Source organism: Zosterops lateralis, assembly GCF_965231275.1.
Source record: "Zosterops lateralis genome assembly, chromosome: 12".
Taxonomy (NCBI): Eukaryota; Metazoa; Chordata; class Aves; order Passeriformes; family Zosteropidae; genus Zosterops; species Zosterops lateralis.
This window is the reverse complement of record NC_139772.1, coordinates 13,923,339-13,941,413: the sequence shown is the minus strand read 5'-3', so window position 1 is coordinate 13,941,413 and position 18,075 is coordinate 13,923,339. Positions and strand designations below refer to the sequence as shown.

The following is an 18,075-nucleotide window of genomic DNA, read 5'->3' as shown; positions in this document are numbered from 1 at the left end:
TGGCACTTGTGAAAGAAACTTGAAGTTTCTCTTGTCAGGTGGAAGAGATCAGAGTGACAGCAGAGCTGTGGGAGTAGAGGGGGCTGGGCTGTGTGTGATGAGCTCTTTCAGCTCATTCACCATTCTGGGATGTGGCAGTTCAACTGCCCTTGCTTTTCGGGAAGAAAGGAAGCTTGGACATTTTATTATCAAAGCTTGATAAAATCCAGTCTGGCATACAAAGAGAAAACATAACACAGGATTTGCTTTGCTCTAAGCTTTGACTGGAATGTTGCAGGGGTTGTGCTTGTTCTTTTTGGAATCAAGCATGGCATGCAATGGTATAAGTTCATACTTCGTGGAATTAGAGGTTTAGTTTTGGAGGAAAGTTGCAAACTGATTTGTATCTCTCCCTTGAAGCCTTTCCAGACCACATGGCTGATCTGGGCACGGAAGGGTTGGGATCTGAGAAGGAGTCTGTGCACGGCTCCCAGCCAGACCTGCGGCGTATCGCTGATCTGCCTGTGCCAGCAGATTTCCTTTCTCTCTCCAATGATGCCAAACCCAAGCTGATGACTCCAGATGCATTCATGACACCAAGTACTTCTCTTCAGCAGGTAATCAGAGATCAGCACTGTTATGGTGATGCAAGGGGTGGGGGTGGATTTTGGTACTTTTGGACTCATTTTTCAGCTGGAATGACTGTGATAAGCTCTGCCAGCTGAATGCACATGGGAAACTGTGCACATAGTCAGACTGAGCAGAGAACTGTTGGGACATCTAAAATGCTAAACTGGCCTAAGCTTGTGGTGTAAGTGCTGTGTTTAACTGCAAAACCACTGCTGTAGGTGTGCTTTGTAGAAATACGGGTTTGCTAAATAACTGTTTCTAAGCTGGGAGACTGCTCTTACTGGTTTACACATGTTGTTTGGGGTTATGATATAACTGTAGTGGAAGAAAACATGCCACCTCTGCACATCCTGTCTGATGGGGTCCTGTGGGAATGCAGATCTGAAATGATCAAGTAGGTAGATGGGACTGTTCAGACTTGTGAGACCCACTGGAGTACCCCACTTCTGCCATAAGCTCTCTGTACTTGTGAGGTCACTCTGGGGACAGTAGTTCCTCAATAAAAGCAGCCATATGATGAGGATGTTTTGGGACTTGCCTCTGACCAGCACCTGAACACCTTAGCAGAACAACCCAACCTATGGAGGTGTTTTCTATTCCCTCTTCACCAAAGACTCTCTAGGAGTCTTTCTTTCTCTGGTTGAGTAGTGTTGGTTTTGTTGCCCTCTGTCCCATCCTGACTGCTGTGTGGTTCCTTACAGATTGCTGTGTCTCCAGGCAGCAGTGTCAGTTCCCTGACTGCAGTCACAGCCATGAGCAGCACTTCTGTCACAGATGCCTCTCTGCCCAGGTAAATAGCACATGAGTTAAATAATGCATCTGCAGCTGAACTGACACAGGCTTTTGGGATAGCACAGAACTGTAGCGTGTCTTGTAGGACAGGAGATTGTAAGAGTTGGAAACTGGCCTGAGTCCCAAAGTCCCTGTATAGGCAGCTGTTTGCATCTCTAATGCAGCTTGGAACATGCCTGTTGTCATCTAGGGGCCAACAAGAGTGGTTTTTGTGTGCCTCTTAGGGATTCTGTTATTGCAGCTCAGTTTTGTTGCTCTGCATGCTTTTCCCAAAGGGCCGTTGTTGTTTGCAGGTAAGAGAACACTGCAGCCACCAAGGGACAGGGAGAGAATTAGGACTGGTAGGAAAAAGAATGTGACAGTGGCCTGGGCTGCAAAACAGGCAAGAACTTCACTTCTGGGGGTTGGGAAAAGGAGGGAGATCTATCTCATAGTGTCCTGTTTCTCCCTGTACTCTGTACAGTGTGCACTGGAGATAGAGTTGATCCCTTCTCTCACTGACCCCTTGAATTTTAAAAGACTGCAACACCCATTTTTTTTTTTCTTGTTTCCACCTAGTATCTCTCTGGGCTGTATGGGGACTAGGAGATGCAGGTGCTCTTTGACAGGGAGTAGCTGACCGTGGTGGAAAGAGCAAGGGCTCCTCCACTGACCTTTGTACCCCATCTCCTCACCTCAAGTGTTTGATGCAGATCAGTCATTTCTTTGGCCTGCTTGATTTGCTGGTGTCTGTTTCTGCAGAGCATCAGAAGACTTGACTGTGAGCCCCAAGATGCAGCTGGACACCAGCCTCACGTTGAGCAGCAGCAGCAGCAGTCTCCAGACCAGTCCTAGGAGTCACTCTGTTCTTATCCCAGGCCTCCCTGACAAGCTAACACCAAAGGCACCTGTTCCAGTAAGGCTCCAAATGCTGCTCCCTTCCTTCTCATGGGCCAAGGAACCTCTCTGTAGGCCTCTACAAGCTGAAATTGTTCAGCCTGGAGAACAAAAGGCTCTGAAGAATGGAGTGGCCTTTCAGTGTTTAAAAGAGATAAAAGTGACTTTTTACCTGGGCAGACCCCAGGGGTAGGGCATGGGACAATGATTTTAAACTAGAAGAGGGGAGGTTTAGGTTAGATGTTAGGAGGAAATTCAATTTTCAGAGGGTGTTGAGGCACTGGCATAGACTTCTCAGGAAAAATGTGGATGCCCCATCCCTGGAAGTGTTCAAGGCCAGGTTGGATGAGGCTTTGAGCAGCCTGGTCTAGTGGAAGGTGTCTCTGCCGTGGCAGTGGGGTTGGAATGAGATGAGCTTTAAGGTTCTTTCCAAGCCAAACCTTTCTATGATTCTATAAAATTACAGCTATTTGGATGTTAGAAGGGATAGTGTGTGCCCTTTGGAAAACACAGCTGCTGTCATAGATATGCAGTCCAGTTTACTCAGCCATGTTGATGGAACTTATCCTCATGTAGAACGGCATGTCTCTGAAAAACAGAGACAGCTCTAACTTGTGTTACCACTGTCTCAGTGGCTGGACATGGTCAGCCTTCGTGTTAAGACAGTGCCACCTAGAAAGGTTTATTCTTGCTTGTTGGTCTGAAATTGAGATTTCCTATCCCTAAATTTTAATTTCCAGGTGTTGTGTAAAACAGATCATGACCATAGCTTGAAGTTGAAACAAGTTTTTGGTCCAGGAGATGTTCAGTATTAAAACTAATGTTTTCTCTCAAAGAGGAAGGAGTCTGGACCAGAGCAGGGAAGTAGAATTAGTGTAACATTTTCTTTTGAAAGTGGGTTCAAACTAGCATTGGGCTTATGTGTGTTGTTGGCCTATCTGAGAGCCCATTACAAGTCCTGAGGCCATTTTCCATCTGATGAAGGAGTGGGAGACAGGGATCACATGAGGAAACGATACAGCAGGCTGTTTCCAGAGGCAGTTAGTGTAAGGCACCAGGAGTTCTTGGAGTATCTCCACATTATCCTAAAGGCTCTCGTTTGATTTTTTGTTTCCAGGTCGCACCAGGAAACTCCTCTCTAGCACTGGAACTGCAGGAAGTGGAGCCCTTGGTGGTGCCCCAGGCTTCTCCCACCCGTGAGCGCTCCCCAGACGTCATTTCCTCTGCTTCCACAGCCATGTCCCAGGACATCCCAGAGATTGCTTCCGAGACCCTGCAGCGCAGCTTCGCGGCGGCTCCGTCCGGCCTCCCTGGGGAGGTGCTGGAGCCCGGGCACCATGCAGACAGTATGGCCTCAGCCGCCTCAGCCCTGCACTTGCTGTCTCCCAGGAACCGCCACAACTCTGAGCACAGCCACCACTCTTTGGACATGCCTCCAGTGGAGGTGGACAGACTGAATGCTCCGTCCTTACTGGAGACTGCTTTAACTCAGGAAAACGCATCTTCTGACAGTGTTGTGAGTCAGCCGTGGCCAGCGGCTCCTGACATAACCCGGGAGACCAGGAACAGCATGGCAGACAGGTAATCACTTGGGTTTATCTGGCACAGGGCAGTTTGTTTGCACTTTCCAATTTGGCAGCTTGGTGAAAAGCTCTTATGTTGTGATTAATCCAGAGCAGTTCTCCATCCCTCTTTCCCTTAAAGGCTCTGATGAGTAAGCCTTCCTGCATGCTTGGTCTGTATGCTGTGTCCTGAACTTCCTAGGCCACCTCTAACCATTTTTGCTCCCTTTACAGCATAAATGATCTCTGTTAAGAAGGTGAAAAGTCTACTTTTTTGGCCTTCATGTTCACATGGAGACTTGAGAATTTTTTTTTTGTGTGTGCTCTGGAAATCAAGCCAGTACAAGCTATGTTCTGCCCCAGGTGATGCATTCCTGCAGGCTTCTGTTGAATGAATTGACAGGATAACTGACAGGTTTGCTTATAGGTTAATTGTATATCTCTCTTCTAGGATTGGCTCTGTGCAGCTAGTGTTACAAATAAAGCACTTTAGCAGTCAGAAAATAAATGGCAGTGGAGCAGGAATGAAGGATGCTGCAACATCACTTAGGCTGCTTAGAAGGAGCAATCTGTTATCCTGGACCAATGCTGGGTTTCATCACAGAATTAGTGTCCCTGTCTTGCAGTGGGATGAGAACATTGAGATGCATCTGGCATCTCAAGAGACCACCTATGGTAAGGCTCCATGCACCATGTGAGCCTGCAAACACCTTCCTTTTCAGTGGGACCAGAAGGCTGAGAGGGTCAGTGTTGTCCCTCAGGTAATTCTGGACTGTTCTCTCATCAGAATTGCAAAGAAAGGCCTCACCTTGTGCCTCCACAGCTGAGGATGTTGTTCCAGGAAACAGTCCCATCTGATGGCTCTGGGGAGGGCATTAAGACTTGTGTTTCTACACAATATTGTTTCTTTTACTCATAATATGAACTTGAGAAAATACTTTTGTAGGAGTTTGCAACTCCCCTCAATCCCACTCTGTCTTTGAATTCTTCAGGGTGTCTTATATCAGAATAGCAGATCAGCTATTCTGACTGTGAGAGATTTCACAAGTGCTCACTTCTGTTTAAAGTCCTTCCTGCAAGCTGCATTCAGGCAGACCTAATTGACAGCTTAGAAGCATATGCAGTTTGCCTTCAAAATCATTATGATACTCAGACAAGATCCACTGTTACAATTCTGTCTGTTAGAGCTGACCCATCACATTCACACACTTCCTCAGACACTTTAGGAACTAAGAAGCACTGATGATTTTTGCTTCAGTGATCAGTATTAAATGAGGAAAAACAAACCCAAGATGATGCTATTCATGGAAGTATGGTGTACTGCCAGGTTTGAGTAGTGGCTTATCTCTCTTGTATGAATGTCTGTTGGGAGATAGTTCTTGGTTAGTATATAAAGCATAGCTGAGCTGCTTCTCCCTTTTTGAGGCTCCAGAAAAGCATATGGACAAGTTAAATTGTTTAGTGCCTCTACACAACACCTGCCTCTTCCTGGATCTGTGGGATCAGTGCAGAGTTGATTTTTGTTACAGACTTTCCATCAGGATCTCTCATGAGACGTGGAGAGAGTGAATATCCAAGCTGAAAAAGACTTTAATGATGGTATTTTCTTTTTTCCCCTCCCTAGCCCAAGGGATGAGGTTGAAGAAAAGCACAAGAGCTCTTCCTACCATCGACACAGCTACCACCTTCTGCAGCATGACAGCCAGGATGCCAGTGCAGAACAAAGGTACCAGAGTGCTCAGCCCCCTTTCTCAGCCTGCATGGACTCAGCTCAGGCTGAATTTGTGCCTCTATCCCCAGCCAGCCTTCAGGTGTGGGGTGAGCAGCCTGCCCTGAGCTCTGTAGAGGTGACTGTGAAAGGTTAAGGTGGGGGTGTCTGTAGCTCACTCTGGCCGTGTGTGGAGGAAGAGCTGTGTGAATCCATCCCACAGTGAATGCTGACACAGTCCAGTGTTGTGAGTGATGTCCTCTCCCCTGCTGTTCCTTCACAGTGACCATGATGATGAAGTTGCAAGCTTGGCTTCTACGTCAGGTGGATTTGGTGCCAAAGCATCTGCGCAGAGGCTGCCTGTGAAAGACTGGAAAGTCAAGGCATCCCCACGGGCTTCCCCAAAGCTGAAGAGGAAGGGCAAGAAAGATGATGGGTAGGCTGGGCTTGCCAGGACAGGGGAGACTCTGGGACCAGCTGGGCAGGGGCACAACCTCTTGTCATCATTGGGGTCTGAGGCGGCAGCCCTCGCCCCATTGGCACAAGGCAGGAACCCCACAGAAAGCACTGCTGGTTACTCAAACACTGACTGGCACTCGGGTGTGGGAATAGTTTTGCACTATCTCCAGCTGGGACTCAAAATCCAAAATACAGCCCAGGCTTGAGAAGAATGTGTGGGAGGTAAATTACACGTTGTGAGGGGACTCTGGGCCCTCTCACTGGTTTCAGTGAAGGCTTCACTGGAACTGTGATGCTGTGAGTGTCACAATGGCCTCCATTTTTAATTGGCTTCTGTACCGTGGCACAGTGCCTTTGTTCAGTAATATCTGTCATTTGTTACCTGCTTGCTGCTTTTATGTATTTCTAAACATGCCTATATCATATCCTGTAAGTGAAAATTGGTGACTGGAAAGGTCTGCCCATGGCACATTAGACCAGTCTGTCTGCATCAATGTGAGGAGAGCAGCACAGCTTCAGCACAGGGCTCCCTCCTCTTCTTGCGTTCCCATAGCTCCATGATTTGGCCTTGCAGATCACAACAAAGATGGGCTATGGCATTTAATTCTGGTTGTGGTCCTGCACAGTGACACCTGGAAGCTCTTGGCCTCTGAAATTACTTTCACTTTTCCTGCCTCAGTCCTTTTAAAGTTGCTGAGTGGGTACTGTCTGGGAACTAAAAATGTTTACTTTTCTTCATAGATCTGTGACTTTGATGGAGACATGCAATATTAGTGGATCAGTTCAGTGTTTCTCTTTATTCTGCTGTATGAGCTGGAGTCCATCAGTAGTTTCTTTACTTTGAAAACTGGAATCACACTAAATGATTTGTGCTCATTCATTCTAAATTTTAACAAATGAATACTTGTTTTTTCTTTGGTAAAATATTGGGAGACCTTCAAAAGGTGTTTGGGAAAGTCTTCCCTGGCTTTGAATTTGGACAAAACTGAAAAATCCATGTGCAGTGCACTTTGTAATAGCCCTCATTAATGCTTGGTTCAGGTCTCTCCCCTGCAAAGGAATTTCAGGTTCTGTGAGCAGTGCAAATAATAGTGTCACAGTGCTGTAAGGACTGGGATTTCATCACCTTCCCATCATTCTCCATGTTACACAAGGCAAAACAGAGTTATGAGCTGGAGTGTAAAATCTAAAGCAACCATAAAATGTGTGATCTGTTTTGGCAGAAGACTTGGATTATAAGAGGAGTTAATTGACATAATTGGGTTACTACTCTTTCTCTGTTTATTTCCAGGGATATGAACCAGTCACCAAGATCATCTAACAATCAGGTGAGTCAGAGCTGCTCTTCGTGATGCTTCATATCTTACTAGGAAAGACCTAAGAAAAAAGTTCATCCCAGTTCCTTGAAATATCATGGGTCATGCCCTACCAGGTTATGATGGGGCTTGGAATTGCTCTGTGCTGACACGCAGCAGAGAAGGAGCTCTGTACTCTCCAGATTGATGATTTCCTTCTCATACTTGCCTCTGCCTGCAGCAAGATGAGATGTTCCCAGCAAAGAAAGGGTCACAGGGGGATTGGCCTTGATGTGTGTGTCTCCTTGTTCCTTCCCCTTAAGGGTGGGTCCTCACACTCCTTGAACTATTTCAAGCAGGTGAAAGACAACATACATAAATTTATACTTGTCCAGTTGTTTGGTTTTCATGAATATATGAAAGATCTGAAAAAGTGCTCTAAAGAAGCCTCTTTACTGCACTGATTGTACAGCTCTTTTGTGAGTTTGACGTCGTTGTTTGCATTTGTAGGCATGAACACCCTCAGTAACTGGCCAAAAGTGAATAAAATCTGATTTGAAGGGTGTCTTGAATCTAAACAGTTGCTATTCTAAGCAACCATTTATTAAATCTATGCAGGAACCTTGCTTTATCCGTTTATTCCTTGGCACAAAAGTTCTTGGGAGCAGGAATTAAACTGGTCCTGTTTGCTGCATTGTGTGCATTACACTTCACTTCCAGGCACAGGGGTTGACTCAATACTGAGCAGAAAGCTCAGCTGACCTCCAGTCCTGTTAGAAATGGATGCTTGTGCTCTCCACATACAGGTGACACCAGAGTTCCAGGATGAGCTGATGTGCATCCTGAGGAGCCAACAGCGGGAACTCTCTGAGCTGCGGCAGAACCAGATGGAGCTGCTGCAGAGACTCACAGATCACCTTGATGCCATCCAGAGCTCCCTGATGGGCCACATGGAGAGGGTGATCGACTCCCAGCAGGAGCAGGAGCGTATCCTTGCTTGCAGATGTTGAATGGAAGGCTGCAAGGCAGACTAGAGGTGTGAGGAAGGCTCAGGAAGGCCAAGGACCTTGGGAGCATGGGGCCATAGATGCAGTACAATTGCCTGGCTGCAGTATAACTATTTCAGTTCCTCTCAGGCTCTTTCTACAGGCAAGAAACTCAGAAATAGAACAGACAAGAATTGACACTTTCTCTGTGCCACTAAATCTTAAAGTTACCCATTAAGCAGTAAGTGCTGCAGTGCTGGTTTGCTGTGCAGTGACCAGAGGGGCACTTGGTACTTTATCCCACCTTAGGCAGCATCCAGTTGTACAAGAGTAATTATGGGCTGATCCTTTCCTTCCTTTCCTCCTTGAGACAAGTCGGTACCTGCACCAGAAATAGCATTTGGCTGCCATATTGCTTAGCTGGATATAGAATTATCTTGTTTGTCCACATTTATTCATATGGTGATCTACAGGTTCCTTATGTGTTGTCTGAGAAGTGTTTTCTTTTGATGCTTTCAAACCTGGTATCCAATTATTTGTATTGTATTATGAGTCATTGTTTCCTGTGTACATGTGCTGCACTGAATTTGGTTGTGTTCCCCAAACTGAGTAGTTCCAGCCTGTCTAATGTCTGAAACCACTCTTAACTTCTATGACATTAGCTTTCTCTATTAATTAGTCTTGGATTTTCCTTTTTTGACCATCAGTCTGATATTCACAGATAATTTAGATGCCTTTCTACTGAATTTCAGTGTCTAGAGCTACATTGAAATATTAGAATAATTTTTCCTTTCTCCACAACTTTATGCACGGACTGAATTTTGTCAGCAGCTGAATTGCCGTTTAATTGTTTGTTTTTGTCAGAGTTTGGTGTTAGTTTGTTTTAGATGTGTTTGTGTGTTGGCTCCTTCAGAGAGGTTGCTTGCTTCATGAGGTATGAGTAGCCTGAAGGCTGGGTTTGCTCCCATGCACTGTATCATCTCCACTAATTCCATCCTATAGAAACATTTTTACCAACTTACTGTTTATGGATATTGGACTTGATGGTTTCTGGTGTCCTGGTTTTGGCTCAGTTGGAGTTAATTTTCTTCACAGCAGCTCATGTGTGTTATGGTTTGGATTTGTGACCAAAACAATACTGGTAACACACTAATGAGTTTGCTGGTTTTGCTTTTTCTAAGGCCTGTCAAGGCTTTTTCTGTTTCTCATGCTCCTTCAACAGGCAGAGGCTGGGAGTGGTCAAAAGTTGTGAGGAGACAGAGCCAGGACAGCTGACCCCCAGTGACCAAAGGGATGCCCCAGACTGTATGATGCTGTGCTCAGCAGTAAAGGCTGGGGGAAAGGAGGAGGAAGAGGGGACACTTGGATTTATGATGTTTGTCTTCCCCAGCCACCAGTAGGCATGAGAGAGCCTTGCTTTCCTGGGAATGGCTGAACACCTGCTCATTGATGGGAAGTAGTAAATTAATTCCTTATTTTGTTTGGTTGGCATGTGCAGCATTTGCTTTACCTCTTAAACTATCTTTATCTCAACCTGTGAACTTTCTCACTTTTACCCTGCCAGTTCTCTCCCTCATCCTGCTGCAGAGAAGTGAGTGACTGACTGGGGCTGAGCTGCTAACGGGGCAGCCAAGTTAACCACAGTATGTAGGAAACAGTAATGTCCAACTTAATTTAGCTGTTTGACTTTCCTATCTTGCCCTCCAAAGCTGTTCCCTCACCCTGATCAGTTATTTAAGAGCACCCTGTTTCAGGAACACAGGTAATGTTATTTGACCACTCTTTGACCAGAGCTGCACATTTACTCTCACTGAGCCTCTGGAGGTGAGGCTATTGTCCATCTTTGTGGACGGGAGTGTTATGGGTAGACAGGAAATGTGTTGTTGTGCTCCTTAACACAAATTCTCATTAGAGAGAAGACTGGACCGGGTGCTGATGGAAGGGCAGCAGCGCAACGGGCAGCTCCAGGAGCACCTGTCCCAGCAGCTCTCCCAGTCCCTGTCCACAGCTGTGTGCAACCGTCTGGAGAGGACCATTCGGGAGGAGATGAAGAAGACAGTGCCCCAGTGTGAGTGTGGCTGCCTAAGTCTGGGAGGTGGATCCCTGCAGGTGGCTCCACTGGGATCAAAAGCACGCTGGGAAAGTGCTGGCACTGTATGGAGCAGGAGTTAGGCTGTGTGAACACCAGGCTCAGCACAACAAGCTCCTGTGGGCCCCGCTGTAATCTGAGACGAGGGGCTGTGGTTTGGAAGCAGTGTGAGGCTCCCAGAGGGAATGCCTTTCCAGAGAGTGTGGTCTGATCTTCCATTATAATCTCTAAAGCCTTTGGAGTCTGTTCAGTGGAGGAAGGTGAAAGAATCTGATGAGTTTGGAAATGCTGAGACTTGGCTGGAGCAAGCTTGAAGTTGTCTTTGCCCTTTCTCAATGCACTGGCACCATGCACATAAGGAAACGTTCCGAAAACTGCTGGTGGGAAACTCTGCAACCAGTAGCTGCCTAAGGCAGGGCTACCTGCTATTCTGGATCAGGTCAGCTGTGATTTCGCCACACCAACTCTTGAAAACCTTTAAGGCTGGAGGTTCCACAAGTTTTGGTGACTTCCAGAGCTGTACCACCTTCTTAGCAAAAACTTTCTTCAAATGTCCAACCTTAGTAAACCCCAAGGAAAGTTTGTGGTCTTTGTCCCTTGCTGTGCCATATCCAAGAATAATTTGATTCAAATTTCTTTTGTGACTTTAGGCTTAAAGCTGCAATTTTGTCCTGTTTTTGTTGTGTGTAGGCATTTCCAAGAGCATGGACCCTACCGTCAGCCAGCTCAGTAATACTATTGCTGCCAAGCTCACTGCTGTGGAGGGGACACTGAAAGAGAGTATTACCAAGCTAGTGAAATCAAAGGTAAGGAGTACCAGAGTAGCTTTTCCAGGACACACTGAATTGTCACCTGCCTGGGTAGCAATTTCTTACGCCTTTTCCCCTCACCTCTGTCTCTAGGTAATTCCAATTTAGCTGCTAGTAGTCAAAGGTTTTTCATGGTCTCATTAGGAGGACAAGCTCTTTGTATGCTCTGCTGCCCACTTTCCCTCATTTACACTTTTTTCATTTACCAAGTTGTTCATTTTCTACTAGAGTAGAAATTCTCACCACAGCAGTGACTTTTAGGGCCAACTCAGTCAATCAAGTGGTGAACATTTGACTGGTTCCATTCTGTTCTCCATATCTCCATTATTTAGGGGGCACAAGCTGCTTACTTACCTTAGCAGGGAATGATGGTTTTTTGGGATGAAAGGAGAAGGAGGAAAGGAGCTGTGCCTGACTGTGCCACCTTCCCTTGCTCTATAGCAGAAATACAGAGAAATGGTGCTGGTTTTGGGCAGCCCCTGAGCAAGCAGAGGTTCTGCCTGCTGGAGTCATAGTGCAGCCTGGCCAGTGGGAAAAGCCAAGGGAGCACCCTTGGACATTGGACTGTCCTTACCTGGTGTGGGTGTGTTGCAGGGATCTGGTGTTTGCTCATACCCTTAGTCTTGGAGCAAACTGTAGTTAATTGTCTGGAATCTTCTGTGTGTGCTTGTAAGAACCTTACAGACAGTGTTGTGAGAGCCACAGCTGACAGTCTGCAGGGACCCATCCAGTCAGCCTACAGGGAGGCCTTCCAGAGCGTCGTGCTGCCAGCCTTTGAGAAGAGCTGCCAGTCCATGTTCCAGCAAATCAATGACACCTTCAAGCAGGGCACACAGGAATGTGAGTAGGTTTTCTTCTTCAAGTCTTCTCTGCACTGTTTGCATTAGTGGCTGGCAACACATTGGCCTTATGTTTTTGCCTTGCAGAGTTTCACTGGTGAGTGTTTAACCTCTTTGGCCATCCCTGTACTCTGTTTCATACTTGGGAAGCGGAAGTGGGGAGGTTTTTGTGGGTGCTGCTATAAGAGTATGGATTCACTTCTGGTCTTTGTAGCCTGCATAGCAGAACACTCAGCTGTGTTCTGGGAATCTGTGACTTCATCTATTGAGTAGGAAAGCCCAGCTGCAGGGTTATCCCATCCTGGTGTCAGGATGAACATGATGAATGGAGAGGGTAGCAGTCCTGCATTTAGGCCCTCCTCTCAGAGCGGTAATGGATTGGAGAAGGTTTAGAGAAGGGTACCAGGATGACCAGAGGTTAAATAGTGGCTGAACAGTGTGGACATAGTCTGAAATAGAGTATACCCTTAAGTAAGGAAAACTATACACAGATGCACTGCAGGTCATTCCTGTTCTCAGCTTGGGATGCAGATCCTTGGTCTTTGGGGAGGCTGGACAGGTATTATTCTGCAGAGCTGGTTTCTGAGCTGGCCTGAATGTGGCCAGTGACTTCTGTTGGCCATAGATCTGCAGGGGGTCTCCAGCTGCTGTTTATTTTGCACCCTTCCTCTTCCACACAAGTCTCCCACAAATAGGAGAGCTTACATTCTTCTCCTTTTAGATCAGGCCAGTTCATAATATATTTTAAAATACAGATTTTAAATCCCAGGAGACGTGATTTCTTTTTTGTCAGAAAATTCCCCGTTTCTTCATAAGCATTGAACCAATGCAGATCACAATTCACACTACGTCACTACGTGTGAAATAAAACACCTGCCTTTATCTGAACAAGGAGTGCCTGTAAGTCTGTTGTAGGAGAACTGGTGGGTTTGTTGCTGTGTTGTGTGATCCTGTGTGATAGGGAGACTGGAAGATGGGTTTCTAGTTTAATATAATACAGCCCAAAACCAGGCTTGTGCTTCTCCTCTGTCCTGTGCTCATACACAGGCTCAGCAGTTATTTCTGCTGGAGAACACTTAGACCTGGCAGCTGGATTTCTGCCCTGATCATCTCCACAGGTATAGATGGCAATGCAAACATCTCCCTCTCTGCTTGTTGCAGATATCCAGCAGCTGGAGGCTCACTTGAAGAACAAGAAGGTTCGAGAGCAGGAGGTGCGGGACCCGCTGCTGAACCAGCTCCGGCAGCTCATCAGCACCTTCCAGAGCACCACGGAGCAGTTGGCCTCCACCATCGCTGCCAGCGTCCATGCCGAGGTGCAGCACCAGCTGCACATCATCGTGGGCAGGTAAGCTGGCAGCTGGGTTTGTGGAGAGAGATGTCACTGAGGTGTACATGCATGTGTCACAAGCACCTCTCCCTGCTTAGTTGTGGAAGCAAGCCAGGAGTGCTGTAGGGCTGTTCGTTGGCCCTGCACACATGGCAAAGCAAGTGGACTGGTGACTGTTGCCCACAGAAGGTTTCCCAGCTGTACTGGGAAGCTCAGGGACTGCTTTTCCCCAGGTCCCATGTGCACAATGGAGAACAGAAGGATCTAAGGTAGTCCTAAGCACACTCAAATCTGAATACTTCCTGAAGATCATTTCAGAGGAGTCTTTTGAAGGCTTTTCTTTACTCAGTGTCCTCAGGCATATAGATTCTACAGGCTACTCACTCTCCCCACAACTGCTTTGCAGCAGTTTGTGCTTTGCCCTCCTGGTTTCAGGATGGGATCCCAGCAGTGCCTCCAGCACATTCACACCAGGAGGCAGTGGCAGATTGCAGATTGCCAGGCATTGGGATTGGCTGGTGGTCACCTGCAGGGCAGAACAACCCTGTCTATTTTGAGCTACTAAAACATATGTCAGAACACACTGAGGTCTTCAGTGCAGACAAGAGTTGCCAGGAAGGCCATCAGACTAAGTCCCGGTCTTGTTTCATGTGCGGTGCTTGTTCCCAGGGAAGTCCTGCTTTTCTACCTGTGGTAGAGCAGGTTTGATGCTTTGTACCCTTTGTGAGAGAGGAGAATCCAGCCCTTGAGGGAAAAGGTGTCACACAGAACAGCAGAGTCTGCACTGTGAAATCCTCTTCTGTGGAGAAGTCACAGGCACGATATAAGTGTGTTCTCATTCCAAAGGTGTCATCTGCACACTAGGAACTGCATCTGACAGATCTCCTGTAGGAAGCTGGCCCCATTTGGGGATAACCCCACAGCTTAGTTGCTTTGTTTATAAGCCAGAGACATGAAAGATTTAAAACATCGTTTAATCAGAGACTTAGTTCCCTGAAATGTCACTTTCCTGCACAGAATCCCAGCATCTTCCAGTTGCATCCTGGGACATGGTGATGTTGGCCACATCAGGCAGAGTTGCCTGTGCCTCAGATCTATTTGTATGAACCCTTAGGGAGCCACACTACAATAAGCAAAACAGCCTGTGCTTTCTCACTGATATAAGCTTTGTGCAGTGTTATCCCTCAGCTCTTCATTCTCAGCTCTTCATTCTCAGAGGTGCCCATAGGTTCTGTTTTGTTTTTTTTCAGCATGCAGGAGTCTATTTTGGCCCAGGTGCAGAGAGTCATTAAAGGAGAAGTGAGCCTGGCTATGAAGGAGCAGCAAGCAGCTGTGACCTCGAGCATCGTGCAGGCAATGCGCTCGGCAGCCGGGACACCCATCCCCTCCACTCACATGGATTTCCAGTCCCAGCAGACTCACATCCTTCAGCTGCTCCAGCAGGGACACCTCAACCAAGCTTTCCAGCAGGTACCTAGTTTTCCTGGTAGTCATCTACTGCTTGTTGGGGACTGAGAAAGAAAAAAGGGCTCCTTGGGGTGGACACATAATCTCACAACAGCTTACACAGGAGTTGAGTGGCAGTGGAGTGCTCGAGGAGTGCAGTTGCTCTCATGCAGGTGGAGCTAGAGCCATGCAGGTTCCATGATCTGGTAGCAGTTAAGTTGCTTCACCCCTGCCCATGTCCTGTCAGGACAGTGTCAGTGCTCCAGTAAACCAGCATTCTGCCACTGGCACTGACACGTGCACACCTCTGAAGAGCAACAGCTTCATAAGCCTCTCCAGGCAGATCTGCCAGCTGGGGCCTGACCTTGCCTTTGACTTTGAACATGCAGGCAGATCTGTTTGAGCTGCTGCAACAAACTCTTCTGGGAATGATAGCACTGCTGGCCCTGCTCCATGCTGCTGACAGTAACCTGCTCCCCTCTGTCTGGTTGTGCTCTGTTCAGCTTGGAACAGACACAGGTGTCCTCAGAGCATAGAGCAAGAGCCTAAAGATGGCCCTGCTAGCCTGTAGAGCAGAGGTCTAGAAATTTTTGCTCCCAGAAGAGGCTGTAAAGCCTCTGAGCATCCCAGAGCTGTCACTCTGTCCTATGTCCCTCACCTGCCTGTTGGTTCCTGTGCATTTCTAACTGTGTCTTCCTTGCAGGCTCTAACAGCAGCTGATCTCAACCTGGTTCTATATGTCTGTGAGACTGTGGATACTCAGCAAGTGTTTGGACAGCATCCATGCCCACTGTCCCAGCCTGTGCTGCTCTCCCTCATTCAGCAGCTCTCTTCAGATCTGGGCACGCGTACAGAACTGAAGTTGAAGTGAGTATGACCAGAGAACTGGGTCCTGTTCTCAGCCCTGGATTTAAATTCACTGTCTGGAATTGGAAGGTGGAACTTTGACAGAAGCTGGAGTTTCTGTAGCCTGTTACTGGCATGTTTCCAGCCAGTGTTAACTCAGAAAAATATGTCAGCATTGCCACAGAAAGCTTTGCTGCCCGAGGTAGCAATGGAAGGAATACCCAGCAGTAGGTGCTGGTACCTCTGGAATTGTAGCCTGTAAATATTTGCAGCTATCCCCATTCCCCAAGGAACAATTTCCTTGTGGAAGCAAAAGGAGGGATAGTGCCATGTTCCCTGGGTAGTACAATATCCAGGGCAAGTTTGCTCTGTCCTCAACTCTTAACCCATCACTGGACTTCGTGTCAGCAGTTTTCTTGTCGTGACTGTGAGAAAGGCTCAGTGGGAGGCTGCAGCAGGAACTACTGGTATAATTTCTGGTGGATGTTCCAAGCAAAGCTTGTGTGACAAAATAGTGACTGTACTGATACTTGCCATGAACATTTTTAGTGTCTGAGTCAAAACCCTGCTATCTGCCCTTAAAAGTTAAATTGTTAAGGTACCTACAGGTTTGGACTATGGCTATGGAAAAATTACTTATATCGAGTTTTTAACTCAATAAGGATAAAGCAAGCTAGAAAAACTGAAAAGAACTTCAAGTTACAATCAAGTTACAGGCTGGTAATTGGGGTTAAAGCTGGTGCTGTGAAGTTTAAACTGGATTGTTACTGAAAACCATATTCTTACTCAGTCTGTGGTTTAAAAGCTGATGGCTCATCTGAACTTCAGAGTGTCTTGTTGGTAAAAGTCTTGGTCTTCTCCCACCCCATTCCTGGATGGATTTTATTGTAACCCTACACAAACTAAGCCTCACTGCTGAGGGGTTTTACTGTCTAATGAGTGACTAATTCTGCTTAAAGGTATTTAAGAAAATATCTACTGAGAGTCACTTCCAGCACCATGGGGAATTCTCACTGGCTGTTGCCTCTGCCTTGGTTCCAGCAACCAGGTTTTGGGGCAGGTGGGCAGGCTGGGAGCTGTAGGCTGACCTCACAGGTTTAGGAAGGGATAGGTGGACTGTGCTGTGAGTCAGGAACATTTATTTCATGACAACTGAACATACCACAGAGTTTGGGTGGAGTGGGGAACAAAACTGCATCTTCAGTGCTAACATGAACTGAATCAGATTGGGATCATATTCTGGGTTTGGTCCTAACCTTGCTCTCTCTCCTTCAGCTACCTGGAGGATGCAGTGATGCACCTGGACCAAAGCGACCCCATCACCCGAGACCACATGGGGTCAGTCATGAACCAGGTGCGGCAAAAGCTCTTCCAGTTCCTCCAGGTGGAACCCCACAACCCTCTGAGCAAACCCGCGCGTCGCCTGATGATCATGCTGCAGGGCCTGGTCACCCCTGGCATGACCTAGGAGGACCTGGCTGCCAGGTGGGCTGCTCCACCAGAGCCCACCCCGCAGATCCATAGTTACTAACAACGTCTGGCTGGTGTTAAGAGCTCTTGCCAGAAAAGCTATCAACACGTGTGTGATGTCTCTAAGGCGAACGCCATCTGTGTATAGTTCCAAATAGTCACTGAACATTCACTTGGCTTATTTTTTCCTAAATAGCCTCTTTTTTGAGAGTTAAATCTCTTCTTCACCTGCCCATCCGTCCCCAAGGCTGGCTGACAGTCCATGTCTCATGCAGCAGAAGCCGATGGATTTCCTGCCCCTTTACAAGTTTGGATCTGCTGCTGTCAGCAAGGGAGCAGCGAGGTGTGCACTGAGCCCCAGCACAGGGGTGCTGGTGCTCCTTGCTCACCAGAAACCTGTACCCACACCTTAGTGAAGGGCTCAGACTGCTCCTCCCTGGCAGGCTGTAGGCACAGGGAGGAGGTCAGCTGAGCGAGAGAGATTAGTTAAAATTCATTAATTAGTTAGTTACTCTGAGGTTCGTTAATTCCAGATCCACAGTGGAGTGCCCAGCCCACCTGACCCAGCGAGGCAGGTTTGGGCAGGAGGTGATTCCTCTGGAGTGCCCCAGGAAGGGGCTCTGGATCAGGGTGCTGAGGCAGCAGCAAACTGCAAGAGCCCCGTGGGGCCACCGGTTCTGTTGTGCATCGAAGCATGTCCATGTTTCAGACATTAGTTTTGATTTTCCAGCGAGGTTTTTCTTTTTATCTAAATTTTGAAGTTTTGGGGGGGTTTTGTTGTTCGTTTTTTGGTTTTTTGGGTTTTTTTGGAAATAACATTAAGAACAATTCAATAAAAAACTTTTTGAGAAAAAAAAAAAAAAAGACACTTTCTTCTGTTGTGTGATGGAGGGAAGACTGAGGGCCCTTTGAGGATATCAAACCATCTCCAGTCCGGTGAAGGGCCAAGATTCCCTCTC

The 18,075-nt window shown here is 47.1% G+C and overlaps 1 protein-coding gene across 1 annotated transcript in view; it reads left to right on the top strand.

Annotated features, from left to right (window-relative positions):
- EDC4 (enhancer of mRNA decapping 4) overlaps window positions 1-17,986 on the top strand; it is a 32,767-nt gene extending 14,781 nt beyond the window's left edge. The window contains exons 15-29 of the mRNA XM_083869882.1: window positions 400-596; window positions 1,311-1,399; window positions 2,143-2,296; window positions 3,395-3,858; window positions 5,464-5,565; window positions 5,831-5,983; window positions 7,298-7,334; window positions 8,108-8,288; window positions 10,200-10,355; window positions 11,067-11,182; window positions 11,860-12,025; window positions 13,186-13,372; window positions 14,605-14,824; window positions 15,504-15,667; window positions 16,922-17,986. Of these exons, the coding sequence (XP_083726008.1) occupies window positions 400-596; window positions 1,311-1,399; window positions 2,143-2,296; window positions 3,395-3,858; window positions 5,464-5,565; window positions 5,831-5,983; window positions 7,298-7,334; window positions 8,108-8,288; window positions 10,200-10,355; window positions 11,067-11,182; window positions 11,860-12,025; window positions 13,186-13,372; window positions 14,605-14,824; window positions 15,504-15,667; window positions 16,922-17,114 (2,579 nt within the window). The 3' untranslated portion in view covers window positions 17,115-17,986. The remainder of the gene's footprint in view (window positions 1-399; window positions 597-1,310; window positions 1,400-2,142; window positions 2,297-3,394; window positions 3,859-5,463; window positions 5,566-5,830; window positions 5,984-7,297; window positions 7,335-8,107; window positions 8,289-10,199; window positions 10,356-11,066; window positions 11,183-11,859; window positions 12,026-13,185; window positions 13,373-14,604; window positions 14,825-15,503; window positions 15,668-16,921) is intronic.
- Window positions 17,987-18,075: the final 89 nt, after the last annotated feature.